The sequence below is a fragment of the Cinclus cinclus genome, chromosome 1 (assembly GCF_963662255.1).
Source record: "Cinclus cinclus chromosome 1, bCinCin1.1, whole genome shotgun sequence".
Taxonomy (NCBI): domain Eukaryota; kingdom Metazoa; phylum Chordata; class Aves; order Passeriformes; family Cinclidae; genus Cinclus; species Cinclus cinclus.
The window spans coordinates 80,445,509-80,464,882 of NC_085046.1; the positions used below are offsets into that span (position 1 = coordinate 80,445,509).

At 37.3% G+C, this 19,374-nt stretch overlaps 1 protein-coding gene across 1 annotated transcript in view; it reads left to right on the forward strand.

The window, feature by feature from the left end:
* CTNND2 (catenin delta 2) overlaps window positions 1-19,374 on the forward strand; it is a 506,399-nt gene that overhangs the window by 475,188 nt on the left and 11,837 nt on the right. Inside the window, exon 18 of the mRNA XM_062503028.1 lies at window positions 17,861-17,987. Coding sequence (XP_062359012.1) covers window positions 17,861-17,987 — 127 coding nt within the window. The remainder of the gene's footprint in view (window positions 1-17,860; window positions 17,988-19,374) is intronic.

Sequence of the window (19,374 nt, forward strand, 5' to 3'; positions counted from 1 at the left end):
TTAATGCTGGCTGTCTGAGTTTAGCCACTGTTTGGAAGGCAATGGCAATGGTTTTATGATAGGAAAATTAGAGAAGTTTGCATTGTACTAATAGTCAGCTACTTATGTAATATAAAGATACTGGATCAATGCAATCTTTGTTTTGTCACATTAAAATATATACGTACCAGAAAAAATGAGTGAATGTACAGTGTAATACGACCAGCACTTTGCAGTATCTTGCACTTGCATAGCCTTTTTTTGAAGTGCAGGTAAATCCCATTGCATAACCATCAGCAATTTGTTCCCATGTACCAAAGTATCTGCACAATTGCTTTCAAAGAATTGGCCAACAGAGACACAATTTTGTATTGTAATACAAGGAAATTGCAAGCATCCCATTATAGTTAAGTGACAGCAGCAGCACTTCTCTTCTGTTTGAGAAACAATGTAACCAAATAGCTTGAATTGTGGTATATTTTAGTGCTATATGTTCACAATAAAGTAAGAAGTTGTAAAAAGAATAGAAGTATTATTTTTTGTATTAATGGGCTAAGGACGCAATACTTATTTACTGCTGATACAGTAGCAGTCAGTATATTTAGTCCAAGTATGAGACTGGATCAGCAAAAACAGTAAAACCTCTTTCACTTTTCTAATTTTGCTTAACATTGCAAGGAACATCCTACAGCCAGCAGAAGCTGCAGCATAAACTGCACTGACAGAAATCCAGAGTTGGGTGATTGGTATGGATGCTCTTTAAGTCCACAATATCTTACACATGGTGTTTGCAGAGCCCTGCCACAACCTGTATCCTCCACTGGCAGGTTCTATCCAGTATCTGGGGTTTTCCAGGTCATAGCTGTGTTGTGGCTTTAGTGGGACACACAGACTCCTTAGGCTGGACTAGCATTGAAAAGACATAACAAGTAAACAGCATTCAGATCTGTGAGGGAGGCAATAGTGTTAGATTGTAGGGTTGTGCTTAGATGGAAAAAAAATCGACTTTGCTCCCTGGTGTGGTTCCCTACCCTAACACAGTCCAACAAGGAAAAGTTCTAGAATGCATCAGTATTTCCTAAGTCTGTAGAAAAAAAGGAAGGCTTGACAGACAAAGAGAAAACGATTAATTTAGTCTTGAAATTAAGGAGTTGTCAACCACCCCAAAAGTTGCAGGTCCTTCATCATGCAAGAGCTCATAGGAAATACTGCTTAATTTACAAGCAATAGCTGGTAAAGAAATCTAGCCTGAAAAAGTCCACCAAGAGGAAAACAATGTTCAAGTTCAGTCACACATAGACAGTGATTAGATTATTTAATGTGATTAATTTCTAGAAAGGAGGTGATTGCATTTTTCATCAGTAGAGGAAATATGGCCTCCCAAAGACAATATCGTCATTTTCAAATTTCTTTTCTACAAGAAAAAGATATATTCATAAATGATCATTTATCTGTCTCTGTTTTCATGAGTCTGTTCCAAATTATTTAAAATCTGATTTTCAGACCTCCTTAATGGTCCCTTGGCCCAAAGCCCCATGGGTGGGTGAGTGGCTCAGCACTTTGGAAAAAGTACAGGAGCTATCCTACACCTTGTTCCTAGGCTTCAAACTCCTAGTACACCCCTCCTCTTCAAGTGTCTTGACAACCTGTATTTTAGAGTTAGCAGAAGAAATGAGTGCTGCTTACAGCATCCAGAAACAGAGATCCTGCTCCATTTATGCTTGGCCTCTTAAGCAAGGGGCAAGGAGCTACTACATGGCTTCTTTAAAGTCACCTATTTTTGACTCACTATCACTGTCCCCCTCTCCAGTCTCTGTTCACTGGTTGAAGATCTGGAGACACCTGAGAAAGTATAGGTATGACTATAAGACAGCAAATTTCCATTAGCTGGTAAACTCTTCTCTATGTCAATATTCGAGAAAATAACCAACTACAAATACAGATAGCTTGTTAAATTACATGAGGAAATTTGAGCAAAAGGGTTGTGCTAAGTGAGCTTAACATGAAAGAAAACTTATTAGCTAAAAACAATCTTCAATAAGCATTAAATGAGTATAGTCTTAAAAGAGCTGGAGGAACTGTCAAGAAGAGTATGTTTCCTATTAATTGGTTTGCTTTGCCTAACAACTTAGTCTTCAACAAAAAATGTTTACTTTCTAACATTATGTTTACACTTACTCTGACTTCCAGTGTATAAGTAGAAGTCATGGTGAATTTGTAGAAAATACCTTTCTTTCCCATTTATTGTGGTAGGTTTCTGTTCTGCACGGAATATTAGAAATGTTTGTCCCATTTGCCTGCCATCTGAATAAAAACACCACCCAACATTGGAAGATGATGGGGGCAGTTGTCCTTCAGCATGTGTTGTGCCATTTACAGCAGAGATACTTTTGTGACAGGCATTTGATGGAGTCACTCTGAAGATGGCCTCATCTGTCATTGGTGGGAAAAAAAAAATACATAGAATAGCCTGAAGTCTTCAAAGCAGTTAAGGCAGTGTGGATATAGTAAAAGTCTTGCTTTTCATGTGACTTTCAGAATAATAAAAAGATGACTTTATGAGAAAGTCCTTTATGACTAAAATGTTCCAAGAAAATTGACAGCGTTAAACTTCAAAACCTTAGTCTCAAGGAGTTTTAGATCTAAAGTCTTTTCTTAAATAATATATACCCACTCACCTTTTAAAAATGTTAATTACAATGTCCTATCATGTAGACTTGGGACACATCATTTGGATTTTCTTCTGGTAAGGTTATTATTATCAGTCAGACATCCCCCAAAAGGAAGCTGGTTTAGGTTAAATTTATCTAGTGAAAAGGTCTGTGCAGAACTTAAACCCTACATTAAAGATCTAAATTCTAAATCCAGAGTTTAATAATTCCTCAAAAATAGTGGCTTGACTTGAAGGAACTATTCATGTGTTCAGATTGTTCATGAGCATATGTACTTTGCAGTGCTGATCTTTCAGCAGGGCTTAATTTATTTCTGTACAATTGGCAAAAGCTTTTTCAAATTAATATATCACTCTCGTAGAAAAAGTATGAATTAATTTAAGATAACCCCCATCCTGTAATAGGAAGCTAAAGTGTCATTATAGAGAAGGCATTGTCTAGAGCCCATTTTTATCTTAACTATGAAAATACAAGTACCTGATTAATAAATGATTGACTGATTGATTGATTTATGGCAGTGGGCGTCCCCAAGCTTCAGTGTGACTGATGACAGAGGATTTTCACCAACCCACGACTCTGGGTCATGGCACGCTCAGCATACTCTCTCCCAGAGCCAAGAAACCAGAATCTATTCCCCAACCCAGGTATTCTGGCTGTCAGGTGACCAGTCTTGAATTGTTGTGTTTCATGCATACTGAGATTTGTACCCAAAGCAGTTCTACAGGAGACTTTTGAATCAAAAGTAACCAAGCCTAACTGAAGAATACGCTTTTAAGTTGCACAGTTTAATTCCCTGAACCCTGTAGGTTCTAGATGGAAAGTGTCTAAATTCACTTAGGAGAGTATGTTCAAGGAAGGTGTGCAGAGTTCCGCTCTCTCTGAGGACAGCACATACCAGTGAGAGGGACAAGTGCATTACATGCAGTTACCTGACAATCCAAGCATTCCTCTGATCTTTTTCCTGACTGTCTGAATTTTTCAAAGAGAAAGGAGGCTGCTGATATGCTATGTTGCAACAGCAGATTATATTTATCAAGCACATTGCTTTGTTTTCTGGTACAATGACATATCTTAAGAAAAAAAAAAACCAATATCTGGACATTTCAATAAGGGGATCCCAGGTAAACTGGCACATCTATAGAAAATCAGTGTGTCCAAGAGTCAATTAATTTCTTAAAACACTAATTTTCAAACCTCTGTTAAGAGTGATAATGCATGTTTCCTTCAGACAAAATTATAGGTGATTATAACTGGCAGGACTGGCTTTTCATTTTGGTTTTTTTTTGTTTGTTTGTTTGTTTTTGTTTTGTTGTTGTTTGTTTTTGGTTTTTTTGTGGTTTTTTTGTTAGGGGCAGTCTTTAATTTGAGGTACTAAAATTCCATTTCCTTAACCAAGCCTACTCTTTTTTTTTTCTTTTAATATTTTTTCTTAATAAAATATTACTTTGTGGCATTATGGCAAAACCAAAATACCTTTATATGCACAGCATCCTAGTAAATCCATTGAGGAACTGTATTTATGTCTGTGTATCTGTGTATCATGCATGTGTGTATATATATATATATATACACATATGCATATTACTATACATACACAGAGATATATGCACAGTCATACATATATGTCTGTATACTGTCTCTGATAACATATATAGAGGAAATTGGAATTTACATGTGTTTCCTGGCCCCACAGAATATAGTAGCTATGCTATTTCTATTTTTTTTTGTTGTTTTTTGCACTAAGTTTGCCTGGAAAAGACTCATTTAAATATTCCAGACATAAATATCTTTCAAGGTTAGGGAAAACCCTTTTCATCTTCAGCTAACAGGGATGTAGTTAAAACACCCAGCATTTCATCATCTGATATATCACATTACTTTCTTTTGTTAATTAGGAACTAGGCGGAGTCCTAATTTGACTTTAAATAAAGGAAATGTGGAAATTTTCTGCTGAAGTAAAATACTCTCGAGCCATTTTAAAGCATTGTCTGAATAATTTCAGTAGAAAGCAATTCCATAACCAGTATAGGAAGAGTTATAGTCTTCAAATGTATACTTTCTTTTTTTCTTTCTTAAGAACCATGTGCCTTTAGCTGAGCATTTTAAATGTGGCTTGCTTATCAATTGGCAATCTTGTGAAATACTGAATCATGAAATTGTCATTGGATTCAGTACTAGAGAAGAAGTTGGCATTACTGATTTGTGTGTGGGTGCATTCTTAATTCTGCACTCATGCTGAATATTACATTCCAGTGTTCATGTAAGATAGGTTTGCCTATCCCAATGCACGCACAAATATGAAGAATTTCATCATTAAAGCAAAGGCATATTATGTATTCTGCAGGAAATAATAGATAGATGCTGCAGAACAAAGAAGAAAATTATAATCTTTGCACATTATTTTTAGAGATACAAAAACTTCTTCGGTGAGCAATGATTTGATAGTCTTGAACTTCATTTTTACCTAGATACTACTTTTTCAACATAATTTGCACTAGGCAACAGCACCATATACATAAATTCACCATTTAACTTACTTCCTCTTTTGATTGCATAAACCTTCCCAGAGACTGTTTTTTTAAGAACCATTCAAATCTTTGCCAAAAAAATTTCAACATTTCTGGCTTCTTGATTGCCAATTGCCTGCTTGAGTAACACTCTATTTGTCAATACAATAGGAATTTACATATCATGAGAAAAGTCATGAATCCTAAAGGGGAAATTGTGCAAATAAATTGAACTGACATACAGAGGCAAACTCTTTAGCTTATGCAGAAGTAGTCAGGAATATTCACACAGGGGAAAAGTGATGTTACTCTTGTTTCTCTATTTAAAAATAGAGAAAAATCCCATCATTTGAGAAAACATATATTGTTCTCACCTAGTTGCACTACCATTTGAAATATTTTGGCTACTTTTTTAAGAAGAACAATTTTAAAAGATAAAAAAATATTATGAAATGCCAAATCAAACTGAATGTTGTTTTGATTTCATTTTAATGCCCATAAATATCATTTCACTTCTGGTGTCAAGTGAATATATTCTGATTTCCTCAGCTTTTTCATAATCTCAATATTATTTGTACTTCCTTTTAACTTTCAGTATATTAACAATCTCGATCAGTACTAGAAAGATAGAAAGTGATTACTATTACAAAAATATATTTTGCATGGCCTAAAAAATGTAGAAAATATTTTGCAATCCAAAATATTCATGTTCTTACCTGTATCACAATGACAACACATGGAGGAATAGCAAATCGTGTTTCAGCATCAGTTGTTACAAGGAGATGTTCTCAAATGTTTTATCCTTCTGGATTCCATAATTTATCATGTATTAATAATCATCATTTATTTTAATAATTTTTCATTTTACATAGTGAAAGCCTTTGTGATGCCCTCAACAAAGTTTTATTTACTATGCCTTATCACCTACCATTCCTTTAGTTATGATTCAGAATGTACATGTTTCTCTTTGAAACAATTTCCATGTCTATGATGATATTGAAAATATTAATAGTAATCTAAGATAGTCTGGGCTGAACTGAAAATTCAATACCGATGGTCATTTTTCATGAAAATGTACCTGCCCTTACTTGTACTATTTCAATAATGAATGACATTTAAAAAATACCACATATGATAACTGAGCAAAATTAAAGCAAAACTAGTGGATTTTTTTTCAAATATTTGTGTTTCTGTTGGGCAACTTATCTGTACGTTTGGTTGTAAATAATTCTATGTATATACATGTACATGTATACACAAACGGGCTGTGGGGATGCAAAACTTTAACACAACACAGAGTAGGCTCAGAAGACACTGCCTTTAAGTATGATGCCCACAATACCCATAGGTTGGATATTATATGTAGTTTCTTCAGTGGAACAGGCTTCCCCAGGGAAGTGGTCACAGCACCAGCCTCACAGAGTTCAAGAAGGGTTTGGACAATGCTCTCAGGCACATGGTGTGACTCTTGGGGCGTCCTGCGCAGGAGCAAGAGTTGGACTTGATGATCCTGATAGGTCCCTTCTAACTCAGGAGATTCTGTGATTCTGTAATTCTTTGTCCAAGCAAAGAGACCTTGGCAATGTGTAAAGAAATTAACCTTAATGGTTTTAGTTGTGAGCTTAGGAAGTATCTACAGCTATAGTTGACTGTTGCTTTTCCCCTGAAGGCATTAAGGGCATGATACTACTTCCCTCCCTATAGCATTGAGCATTGTAGCGAGCAATAATTCAACAACCAAATTTAGCAGTAATTGTTCCAGATAATCACTAAGGAGTGCATGGAAGCTGGTGCCATTCTCATCCAAAATCTACTAGACTCAAGAGGTACTAAACAAATGTGAAAAGAATCAAAGTTTATCCAAACAATTCTCTAGGATGAGCCATATATATGTGACACTAAAGCATCCTCAGCATAGATGCTGGGTCTCGTGGTAAGCTCTAGCTGATTCGTAAGGACATTATGAGGTACTGTTTAGTTAAAAATTCAAGTCCACTCCAAGGTTGCTAAGTACAGATTTAGACGAGAGAAGTTTACTCTCATACGTGTGTAATGTCTGTCCCCAAAGTACTCCACCCTTTGAACTTCTCTGAAGAAAAGAAAATTTAAAATGCTGCCCAGGAGTCAGTGTCTTTAACTTAAAGCCTTCATTCTGAAGGGAACTGTATAACTGAAGTTTCTGAAATATCCTTAGGGTAGAGCTACAAGGAGGCATCCAGAATCCAGAAGGTTATATGTAGGTCACATCTACAGATGTTTTTTCAAAAGTATGGTACCTCAGAATAAAATTGGATTTTAATATTTGAATAGAAAATAGAGACCTAAGAAAATTAACTACATATCTTTTGGTACTGGGAACATTTTTATTCCATTTAAATAATGTATAAAATATTTTAAAACTAACATAAACATTAATTAATGGCAAACAATGCTGGATTCATATGTACAATACTGAAAAAAAATCCAGAAGTCTTTCTAAAGACTATAAAAGGTGTTTTAAAGATACATGCAAAGAGAAACTATTTTTAATTGCTGTCAATATTTTTCTCCAAAATACATTCAAGGAATATGATTTCTACCCTTCTGAATAAAATGTCATATTTAATTAACTTGTATGCTTAATATTTGCATATCTAGGTTCAGGCACAGATCAAAGTAGATGTGCAGTAGAGTACAGGCAAGAAAATCAGTTCCTCTCAGCAACAGAATTGTTGGATGGTGTTGAATGGCTGCTTATAGTTTTGCAAATGAATCAAATTAGTAGAACGTTTACTTTCAGTAACAGCACACTCACAGAGCACAGAGGGGAGGGAAATCGTTTAATTCCTGTGTCAATCACAGCATATTTCTGTCTCAGAGGTAAATAGTCAAGCTGGGATAGTCGATGCATAACAGTGGGCATCTTTTGCTGATGCTGAGCTGTGTTGCTGTACTTACACTATCATCATCTTCATTCTTCTGGGTTCTGTAAGGACATTAAAAGTGTTTGTTCAATATGGCCAGTATATGCTAATTCAATCAAAGGTCAATGAAATATTAAGCTGCTGCATCAATATCCTACTTTCAGTTCTTTGATGTTCTACATGTTCTAATAATGGGTGGGGAAAAAATACTAGGAAGTCCTTCTCATTTCTTCCTTCTTCTCTTCCTAAAACTGCTAACGGAATTCAAAAATGCCCTAAATATGTCTGTCACTTCAGACTTTAAAAAAGAAAGAAACCTTTTATTTTGAAAGGAGTCTCTTTTGTAGTACATGTGCTTTGTTCTGAGTGTTTTACTTCCTTTACTTGCTGATACAGTTTGTCTTGATGAAAGAGCTGTAGTGCTGTGGCTGCTTCTTCCTGCAAGAAATAGAAGTGAGGACTTTCACTGGAAGTTTCTGAATTAGTTTTCTTACTTTTAATTGTACAGAGTGCTTTTAGAGAAAGTTGAGGATCCTCTAAATTGAGAGTTGTAGTCTTTGGTCCAACAGCATGTTTCTCTTTGAATTAACAATACTTACTTTGTGAATCAGAAACTGTTAAAGGTGTATCAGTAAAAGATAATGTGCATTTCTCATTATTAATGTCCATGTGTGCTGGTGAACTACATGTTCAAAGCAGAATATCCTTAAGCTCACACAGCTTAGCAGTAATCACTCAGATCTCTAACACTCTGATTTAAGTGATTGTGCACAAACATTTGACCTAAAACCAAGGACAGCGTGAGTTCGTCCATTGAGTTTTCTGAAGGGGCACTGATTCCTATTATGTCAGGCAGCTCCACATTTGAATAAAATGATCTTCTGTTTTCAGTTGCACTGCTGCTCTTTGGGAAGCACAGACTTCTAATGGCTCTTATCACAGTCAGTATCATCAATAGTACCATTCTTTGCAATAAAGGAGAACAGTGCAAATTTTACTCTGATGACGTTTTTTTTTTTTTCATGTTTTACACTCAGCAGTGTTAATAGAAGAGTTCTATCTGGTTGATTTTATGTTTTAATGAGTAGGAAGTAAGAGGTGTTGATTGGTTTCTAGCCTTTGGAAGGACAGTTGATTTAAGACACTGACCCTGAACATAAAGTAGTACTTGTCTCTCTCCTGAAATTTTGTGGCCAAGAGCCAGAGTTTGCTTTTCTAGATCACATGCACATTAAGATAGGTGGAATTGCATTACTGGAATGAAAATTACAATACAAATCAAAAGTCATTGTACACATTTTCTTGCAAGCAAGGGTTTTTTGTACATACAAGATAAAAGCAAGAATAGTTCTTTTGTGATTCTAACAATTTAAATTATATACCTTATGCGGGAGAAAATAGAAGAAAAGAAATTCTAGCTGAAGGGCCAAGTATTGCCTTCATTTCCTCTAAAATATATTAATACAATTTTATTTCTGTATAAGAGGCAAAGTGATGCTTTGAGAAATGAATTTATTTCATTTTATTGCAGTGTTTTGAAAGTTTTATTTTTTGGCTGCATATAACCTTTGCAAAATGAATAATGAACTCTGCCGTATCTGAAGTCTTGTCCTTCATGCTTTGCCTCACATACTATTCTCCTGTTTTTGCAGCTATTTGATTCATCAGATTAGGTCTTGTCATCTTTGCAATTCACACAACAGGAAATCGATAATTAATTATGGATAGGTAAAGCAATGCCTCACTGATTGCCTGAAACATCCAAGACTTGCACTTTATAAAACCACCGGGGATAGTTTCCTTGCTGTTTCTCACTTGAATAGATTTGGCAAGTAATTAGCGCTATCTCTCCCTCATCGTGTGTCTCTTCATAGCTAAAATCAAGGGATGAGGTGTAAAATTAAAGGTACAAGATCTGTGATTAGAAGATGATAACAGTGTACATCAAAAAGTGCATTTGAAAAAAGAGAGAAGTCACCAGGGCCATCTGTGGTATTTTGAAAGAAAAAAGATGGATGATACTCTCAGAAGAATGCAGTATCCCTTGCACTGCAATGAAAGAGAAAAACAGGGAGAGAAAATATTGTAGATTATTTTGAGGTGGAATGCTGACAGTAGGAGAATAATGGCCTTTCTTTCAGAGAAGCTGAGATGGAGGCTGGGAGGTATGTGTCTCATTTCAAAAAAAATTATTTTAACCACCGATTCTGGAAATGTCACTTCAAAGAGCCTACAGAAAACTTAATAATCCTCAGCCAGTGCCAGACAGTTTTGCTGCAGTTAATGACTGTCTGACTAGGAGCCCTTCTTTAAGCCTCATGCTGCCCTAAATACATATTTCAATATGTATTTGTCTTTCAGCTTCTTAAGCAATTGAACTTTTTCTGTGTCTGTGATGCTGAAATGGTCACTTATAAGTAAAAGCCATTTGTACATTTAAATTCAGAGTAAGAACACAAGAAGCACTGAGGTCAAGCCCACTGTACCAGAAAGGAGGCGGAAGGACTGCATGTGTCACACAGCTGCACCATCTGTGGAGCAACATGGCAGCCCCAGCATGTGGCACTGGGATAGGGGACTGAGGGTCCCTGGGAGAGGTGGCTGCTCCAGTGCAGCTCTGCCACCTGCCCTGCCTGGTCCTGCCCTGCCACTGCTGTTCTTTGCCTTGGTTCAAGTGAGGCACTGCTTCCATGGGGCTCTCAGCAGTCTCCATCCTCTCCCCCCAGTTAGGTCTGTGCAGAGAAGGAGGGAGTAGCCTTTCTCAGAGGTTCACACAAGAGTGGTTAGTCTCCACTCCCAGCATGACCTTAAACCAGCCAACAACCGGCTTCATCCTCATCATGGAAAGGCATGGGAAGCAAGCTGTGCGTTCCTTTAACCACTTTGACTAACTTCTCATGCTATCACCAAATCCTACTCTTTTATCCAAATTAATATATTTTTAAAGCCACCAAACTTAATTAATTTGTCTCCCAAAAATAATCTTTTTCCTTACGTAAATTGTGGAAATTACACTGTAAGCACAAATACGAAAATCTTCAAATAAAGATGAGCTTCAGTTATGCGTGTCTTCACCTTGGGTCTGTTGTTTTTGGGTGCTTGGCTCATAACTGTTCAAGAGAAGAAGGGGAAACAGGACACTTGGGGTCAGCAACCCTTTTGAAGCCATTGAAATTACTCCAGAATGAAAGATTTAAACCAGACATGTAAAATGGGAGAACACCACAATCTTCCAGGCTCAATCCCTACTCTTCTCTTGAAAAATATATCTTGATTTACCTCTTTGAAAGCAAAAGATAAAATCCTATGAATAAAAATGTTAATATGACGTGACCCACCAGAGCCTGGGCTAGCTGTAGAGACACACCAGTTCCATACCAGGTGTGGGGAACTGCCCCAGTGTAGGATTTTCTGGGGGCAGAACCTTTAGAGCCAGTTGCTCTTCAGTGTGGTCCACATCTAGGGTTGGGCAAAGGAGGCAAGGGAGGCTCTCAGCTTCTGAGGTTCCAAAAGGTTTATTAGGGTTGGAGGGTTGAGGGGCGCAGAGCCCCAGGCACTCCTGTGGTCGGGATGAAATACAGGGGCAGATCAGGGGGTGGGTACAAACAATTGACCAGTGAGGGATCCTTAGGGAAGGAGTGGAGGGCAGGGTCTTAAAGGGTTACAACCCATGAGGGAAGCAGGGGGAGTTGAAAGGGACACATGGGCCAATGGGGCATCCAGTAACAGGGCATTTCCAAAGGGATGGAACAACCTGGGGTTGGCCCAGGGTAGGATTGACAAGGAAGGGATTGGAACAAAGGGCAGGGTTACAATGATAGGAAAGGGTTAATACGCATTAGAATTACAGAGTAACTGATGGCAGTAATACAATGTTTATTTGTAATACATCATAAAGCAAATCTATGCCCAGGAATTCTTTTCTGGTTTTCAATTTTTCTGGAAACAACACAAGCAAATCCAGAAAGAACGATTCTTTCAGGAGTCTTCTTAATTGGGTTTAACAGTGTAAATCCAATTTGAATTTGTGATTCAAAGAAAAAAAATTAAAAACACCTTTGGGTTTCAATTAGATACTTTATCTAAAACTAGTTGGTTTGTTTTTCAGGAGTGTTTCTAGAATTTGCAAAGCTGTAAGAATTTAATTGAAATCCCTCTTCCAAAGTAAATAGTCTTCAAGTACAAAGGCAGGGGCTTTTTTAGAGGACAGTTGTCTGGCCATCTCTTCCTCAGCAGCTCAGGGTGACGTTTCCTTGTCACCTGCTCCAATGGTGAACAGGTCCTGTTGGTGGGGACAAGTTAGCTTCCTCCTTGCTTCCATGGGGCTGGCTTGGTGTCTTTGTTGAGAAACACTGGGAAATGTATTTATTCTCTCTATTTCATTAAAACAAAATAATATGATCCCAGATTGAAACCCTAATGATAAGAAGGGTAGGTGTTGATGATCATAAAAAACACATTATTTCAGAAATCCCATGTGAGTGCTCCATGAGATATTTTTGTGGATAACCCCAACTTTGTGACCATTTCAGATCTTTCACCACAGTCACATAATTTTCATATGGCAATGTATGTAGATTATTTTAACCAGTTCTAATTTCTGCTGTGTCCTATTAGGGCTGTGACAGCACATTCCCACTGAAGAATTGCCCAGACCTGTGTAAGTCTGATGAGTCTTGACTTAATTCACATCAGATTTATCTTTTGCTGTAGAGAGCGTCACAGTGGTGCGCACACCAGTCTGGATGTTTCATTTATTCTGACGGTGGTGCTTTAGCTTGTGAAGGAAGCAACACCAGCAACTCAGAGCAGTGTCTGGCTGAGTTTCAAAGCGAGTAGATCCCACGTTACATATTTACAGGCACTTTGCCTTGTTGCTGTATCACTAACTTCTAACACCTACTTCTAACACCACCGTGGGTCTAGTTACTGGTCCCTGCAAGAGGTTTTTCATATTTCTACACCTTATAACCGTTATGGGAACAGTTGTTACTGCAATTTATATCCCGGAACTAGTAAAAAGCTGGCTTATGGATGAGGAAGTAGGATGATGAAGCACGTCTGGTCCTGTGTGCTTCAAGTTGTCTGTAAAATGTCTGTTAAATCAGGCTACAAAAGGATCAGACCTGAAGCAAGAAGCACCATGCTGAAGAGGCTGTAAATTTCAGGAAGGCAGGGCACAGTTATCTATAGATTTTCAGGCTTCAGCTGTTTTTTTATTGGATTTGTGGTATCATTTTAATTTTTTCTCTGTAGTAGAAATTTTCTATTTGCAGGAAGTTGCTCTTCTCTATTCCTGACAATGCTCAAACACCTGTGGCCAGGAGTCAGAGCAGACTGTGCTCTTCAACATTGGAAGATACTGAGCCATCATATAGCCATCATACATCATACAGTTCTTCTAGAGCACTCAGTGCTTTTCAAGTCAGTGTCTTACAGCAGCTCATCAACATAATCAGTCAGAGGAGAGGGCTTGTTTTCACTTTTGCTGCATGGCTATTAGCACATGGACTGTTGTGGGATTTCTTTCTGAGTGGATGCTGTGAGGTAGCCAGGATAGGCATCATACCCTCCCTGACTCCTGGATATTCCTTGGCCACCTCACTCCTCTATTGTCTGTGAATTCTTCAGGCAGGAGCTCTGGTTCCCTATTGGGTCAGCATCTCGATTCCCATCAGGGCTTAATTTAATTCAGTCCTCACAGTGTTGCTGTGCTACAAGAGAGGAAATGGTGTGTCTGACGGCATCTGCCTCCACACATCACCTCCTCAAATCAAGACTCCACTACCAGTGACTCCTGAAAATTTGAAATTTTTGCAAACACAATAGAAATCTGCTTTCATTTTTGCCCTTACATTTTAAACACAAAGAGACTATCAAGAAAAGAAGGAAGGAAATAAATTACATTTTCATGAGACATATGCAATAGGTGTTTGGCACAATAAGTTTAGTCACCCTGACAATATAATTATTTTTGCATGGGTCTGATGAAAATGATTTCTTTTCAAAATGACTGAAAGTTGAGTAGGGAGATAAAGAACCTGTTCACCCTTTAAGCCCCGTAAAAAGTGATCAGAGAGAGTGCACTATCACTTTCGTTTTCTATAGCAATCATCCAACTCCCATCCCAGTTTTAACCCTCAGCTTTTTCAAGAGGATGTTGTTAGAAACATGTCACTGCCAATCAAGCTTTAACATTTGGACTTTATGAAGTATAATTGATATAATAGTATAATGGATATAGTCAATGTAGTCAAAATATAGACAAATGCCCAGTAGAAGATGCCTTGGAAGGATTTATAATGGTATTTCTGTACTCTGGTTGTTCTCTGTCCTGTAGTGTGCAGTTGCCACCTATTAATTAGTTACTGCCATTTAACAAACACATCCATTCTGTAACAGAATTCTATTGAATTGCTTTCCAATTTGTAAAATCTTTTTATCTTACTCTTCCTCTTCTAGATCACATTTGTGGCTCGTAAATTGTTTTCTTGAATTCAGTCTCACATACTTAGGTCTTGAGTTAGCTTTCTTCTCTGCAGGACACTGCTGTATACTGTACCTTTAAGTACCCAAATCAATTTCATTAAATTTTATTACAGGCAGTAGACCTGAAACAAACTAATGAAAGCAGCCATCCTGTCAGGTGGTATTTATCTAGCCATTAAATTGAAAATATCCCCTTTAGGCTCTTAAAAATTAGTTTCAATATTTAATACTAATAGCTTTTAGAATTGTTGATGGGGATAGTTTTAATAAATTTGTTACGAACTGTTTACCTTGACAAGGAAAGAAGCTTGTTCCTTGTGCAGAAGGAGGCTAAAGATAAATAACTTGAAAGTCTTAGGGCTTTGAAATACTGTGAGGTCTAGGAGCTGTCCATAATCTGTTGAAAAACTCCATGGGAGTTGTCATACAGTGATAAGAGTATGCCTTGTTTAGTCAAAAGCAATGCCAAGTAGTACAAAACTTGTGTTAGAATTTATTGCTTGCCACACTTGCTTATTGAGCTGATCTGGCTTGCAAGCTTTAGAGTCTGTAGCAGAATTTATTTGAAGGCCTCATTATAAGCACTACTGTCCCCAAAGAGAAAAATGAAAATTTGCAGGGAAGAGAAGAAGGGAAAACATCCACTGCAGGAAAGGCTGCTAGTGCCAGCATCCTAAAGAGCTCTCCTTGCTGCTCAGGCACCTCACAGTGCTGTGTCTGCGGCAGCAACATTGACAAAGTACCTGTCGATATCCTGTGCGGCAAAACTGATGCCATGTGCTGTTCCTGCAGAGTCCATGGGACGGTGCAGGTGTCAGGGGTTTATTTCATCCACTTCCCTTCAGAACCAGGCTGCAGGTATTAATGGATACAATGCTGATGGAATAGGCAAAAGGAAGAAAGACTTAGGGGAAGACTCATCACTTTTTTTCTGAATGATACACCAGGGTTTTACTAGAGGGAGGCAAGAGTGCAAAAGGAGAGTATACTTGGCCATGAATGTATCCACATCCATAAAAGTGGAAGCATTTCTATCTTGCTCTATTGTAAGTGTGGTAGATGTCTCTTCTTTTGCAGACAGAGAGTAATAAATAGTGCATCCCTTTTCCTTTTGTCAGATCTAAAGTCTGTCCTCTTTGTAGGTTCCCTTTCTTCAGTGTGTTTAAAAGAAAATTTAACAGAAATAAATTCTCCCATAGAAAACAACAACAGAATGAGATATAGTTATCTTGCTTGTAAGAAATTCTGACCCCAGAGAAGGGGAAAGAAGGAAATAATTTTTCTTCATCAGGATAAAGGCATGGGCTTCTCACATGTTTGCTCTTTCAGTGTTATAATAGAGAAATAAATGCACAAGTTATTGTTAACCAGAGAGAAAAAATTAAGGTTATATGTGTTACTTGTAACTTTGATGCTTGGATAAGATTATTGGATTTAAGCTATTAATTATAACTCTATTATGTCTTCTTCAAAATACATATATTATATATATATATATATATGTATATATCATATGTAGTCATTTCCAATTTGATTTAAGAAGTTAGGGCTTCACAGATGTTTTTCTTCCATTATCATGAGCCCTCCCTCTAGCTTGGAGGATGTGGTTTGTGAAGAAACTTCATTTTGGAGACCAGATATAGATTGAAAGGGTTGTAGAAATACCAAAAATTTTGGTTTAAGGGAGTGGTATTAAAGATGAAATACCTCTTTTTTCAAGTTACTATTTTTTATTAGTTAACTAGATTTCTCCCTTATATTTTCTTATGTGACTGTGATTAAATATAAGGTGCAGTTCAGTGAAGTGTCCTAAACATGAGTGATAGAGGACAAAGAGTCACTACTGACTCCAGGGAAAGTCCTGACTGTATTGTAAAATCCATAGCCCAGATTTCACTCTTCCTCATTTTTGTCTTTGAAATTGCAACTGCGATACAGCCATTTTTAAAAATGCATCGCATGAGGAGTACAGACATTCAGTGCCTGTAGTTGGGTGTCTCGTCTCTCTGTCCTAATTTGTTTATAGAATTTCCCTCTACAAGAAGTACAAGTGTCTTCTTTCCTCCTGCTGTGTCACAGCCTTGCTGAGTTCTCTTTTCTAAGAGTCTCATGGAAAGGGGATTTTTCAGCCATCTTCTCTTCCGAGAGCCAGGTGCCCATGGTATCTGTGTGGAAGTCAGACGGATACCTTGAGCAAAGGCAGAGCATGGGAAGGGGTAGGATTCATTGCTGAATGTGTCAAGTAGCTGAGTTAGGGGGCAGGAATATTCTTTACTACCCCAACCATGAATTATTCTTCTGTAAGCGAGAGGAAAATTCCAACTGGTTTTTGATAATGTTTTATTGTGTTTATTTTTATTCAGCATTTCATTACAAAACTTTTGTTTAGCACCATGCCTGGTGCTTAACTCAATTTCTACTGCATCCAACAGAAAGTGGGCATTTTTAAAACTGTGTGAGACCGGGAAATCTCAGTGTTACTGATTTTCAGGTAACATTAACCACTGATAAAGACAGTTGCAATCTATCAGTACTCAAGGCATTTGAAATACTGTCATTTAATAAGAACACTATAAGAAGTCAGTTTATACACTCATGATAGTTTTCAGACTATATGCAATATGTTTTTAAAAGTGTGAAGTATATTATTTTGGATTATTGCATTGCATTATGGTGCAGGAATAAAACATGAATTATTTAATTTATTTTTTTTTAACTAGCTGTTTCTAGTATTTGTATTACTTCGCTACATTTTTTTAATATGTCACTATTAACATAGTTTTAAATAGAAGGAATAGAATTTCATTCTGTATGCCTTGAAGAAAACTGGAACAAGGAAAATGTATTGATTCTTTTTCTCTCGTGTGTGAGCAAAAGGGCAGTTAGTATAACTAAGCTAAATAGATGTGCAGTCTGGTAATCTTGGAACTTCAACAGTCTACTTACTCCAAAACCTTCCTATAAAATGGAAAATATTTCAAGCCAGAATTCAGTTAAGAGTGTGAAAATAGAGGCGTGGAAGAAAAGGCAGAGCTATTAAACAAATAGCCTAAAACAGTGTTAATAATTTGAGTCTTTCTGAGATGTGTTATTTTATAGAACTTTCTACATTTATTTTTAATCTTGATGTGTCAGTGCAGTCAGCACATCCTGTCCTGCACCACTAACTATATTTACCACCCAGTGGCAGGAAGAAGACAGCAGCCTACTGGTGTATCCGTAGTGGAAACACCAGACAAAAATACTCTGCTTAAAAAGGTGAACTGCGCGGCGTTTTCCCTGACGGTTGTCACAATTCTTGGTGTTGCAGGACGGATGGTCACAGTATCACTTTGTAGCCTCATCTTCAACAATAGAACGGGATCGGCAAAGACCGTACTCGTCATCCCGCACGCCCTCCATCTCTCCCGTGCGCATGTCTCCGAACAACCGCTCAGGTAAGGCCCGGCCGAAGCAAAGGCAGAGGTGATCAATCCAATCAATCCAGTCCGCCGTTTGCCCTGACATCTGGATTTCTTGTTAGCTCTGGTGGAAAGGCACAAAGTATATTCTTTACTGTCACCAAATCACCTGTTCCAAACAGGATTTTAATTGTTTTTATTAGCACCTGGTAAAGTCGTACAGAAGAAAGATTATTCCATAATGTTTTGTCATAAATTCTCCCGAAGTGTTTTCTTGATGGGGATTACCCATCAAAACTAGGTCTCAGGGCAATGACATCCATGGGTAGCACCAGGAAATTCTGTTGCTCACTTTGCTAGTTATGTAGGCCACTATGTGGTTTATGACCATTTTGCACACTTAGCAGAAGTTTAAAGACCCGCATTACTTTTTTGTCAGGCATATGTATATGTAAGCTTCACAGATTTGTCTACTCATTGATAGTGTATTTACACCAGCTATTATCAATTCTATGTGATCTACACAATGAACTAATGTAAGTATCTCAACTAATATCATAGTGCAAATTAATTTTTGTATCTAGAAATCTAGTAATCTTTCACTCAGTTTATTCTAATGTAGAACATACCTTCATTAGATAAAGCCATTCCCAATGAAAAATTTTCAAGATAAACAGAGTGCACTGTCATTCTTTCAGTGGCCTTTCTGCTGCTTGTTCAATCAAATGCTGTCATTCCATAGGTACACCCAAGAGTTTAGGATTGAAATTGCCAAACTGATGATTACTATTATGCTATAGTACGTTTTTAAGAAAATTGTACTGCTAATTATCTAAAAGACTTATTATGTAATTACCTAATTATCTTAGTCTGCAGAACAGCAACTGAGATGTGAGAATGTAGCCAGAAGTACAGTGAGAGCTGCTATTATGTTTTTAAAATCTGCCATTGCACAAGTCCATAAAGGGCTCTTGTTCCTTTTTTTCTTCTCTAAAATCCCATCTTGACTGTAAGTACAAGGTACTTGAAATGTCTAGCCCTGAGATCTTAGTTCTGTCTCTTGCCAGAACTACCTTCTCACTTCTGTTACTCTAAATTTTGGATGAAATTTTACTGCTGTCATCAGTTATCATAAGACTGGAAAAGCACAAATAATAGCGGCTGTTTCTGAAGGAAGAAGACCCCATGTCATTACAAACCATTCAGCTCGATATCAGATAAGAAAATTGCTGGAACAAATAATCAGAACCTGAGCTGCTCAAAGGTAGTAGGAGCTATAAGATATTACTTAACTCCAGAAGTATCTATTTCTACATAACAATGTAAGTTGCTGTGTCTCGTAGTATCCATATCAAATGCAAGCATTGATTCAATTCCAAATCAGTAAGTACAATATCCTGTGATCAGTAAGACTCTTTCACAC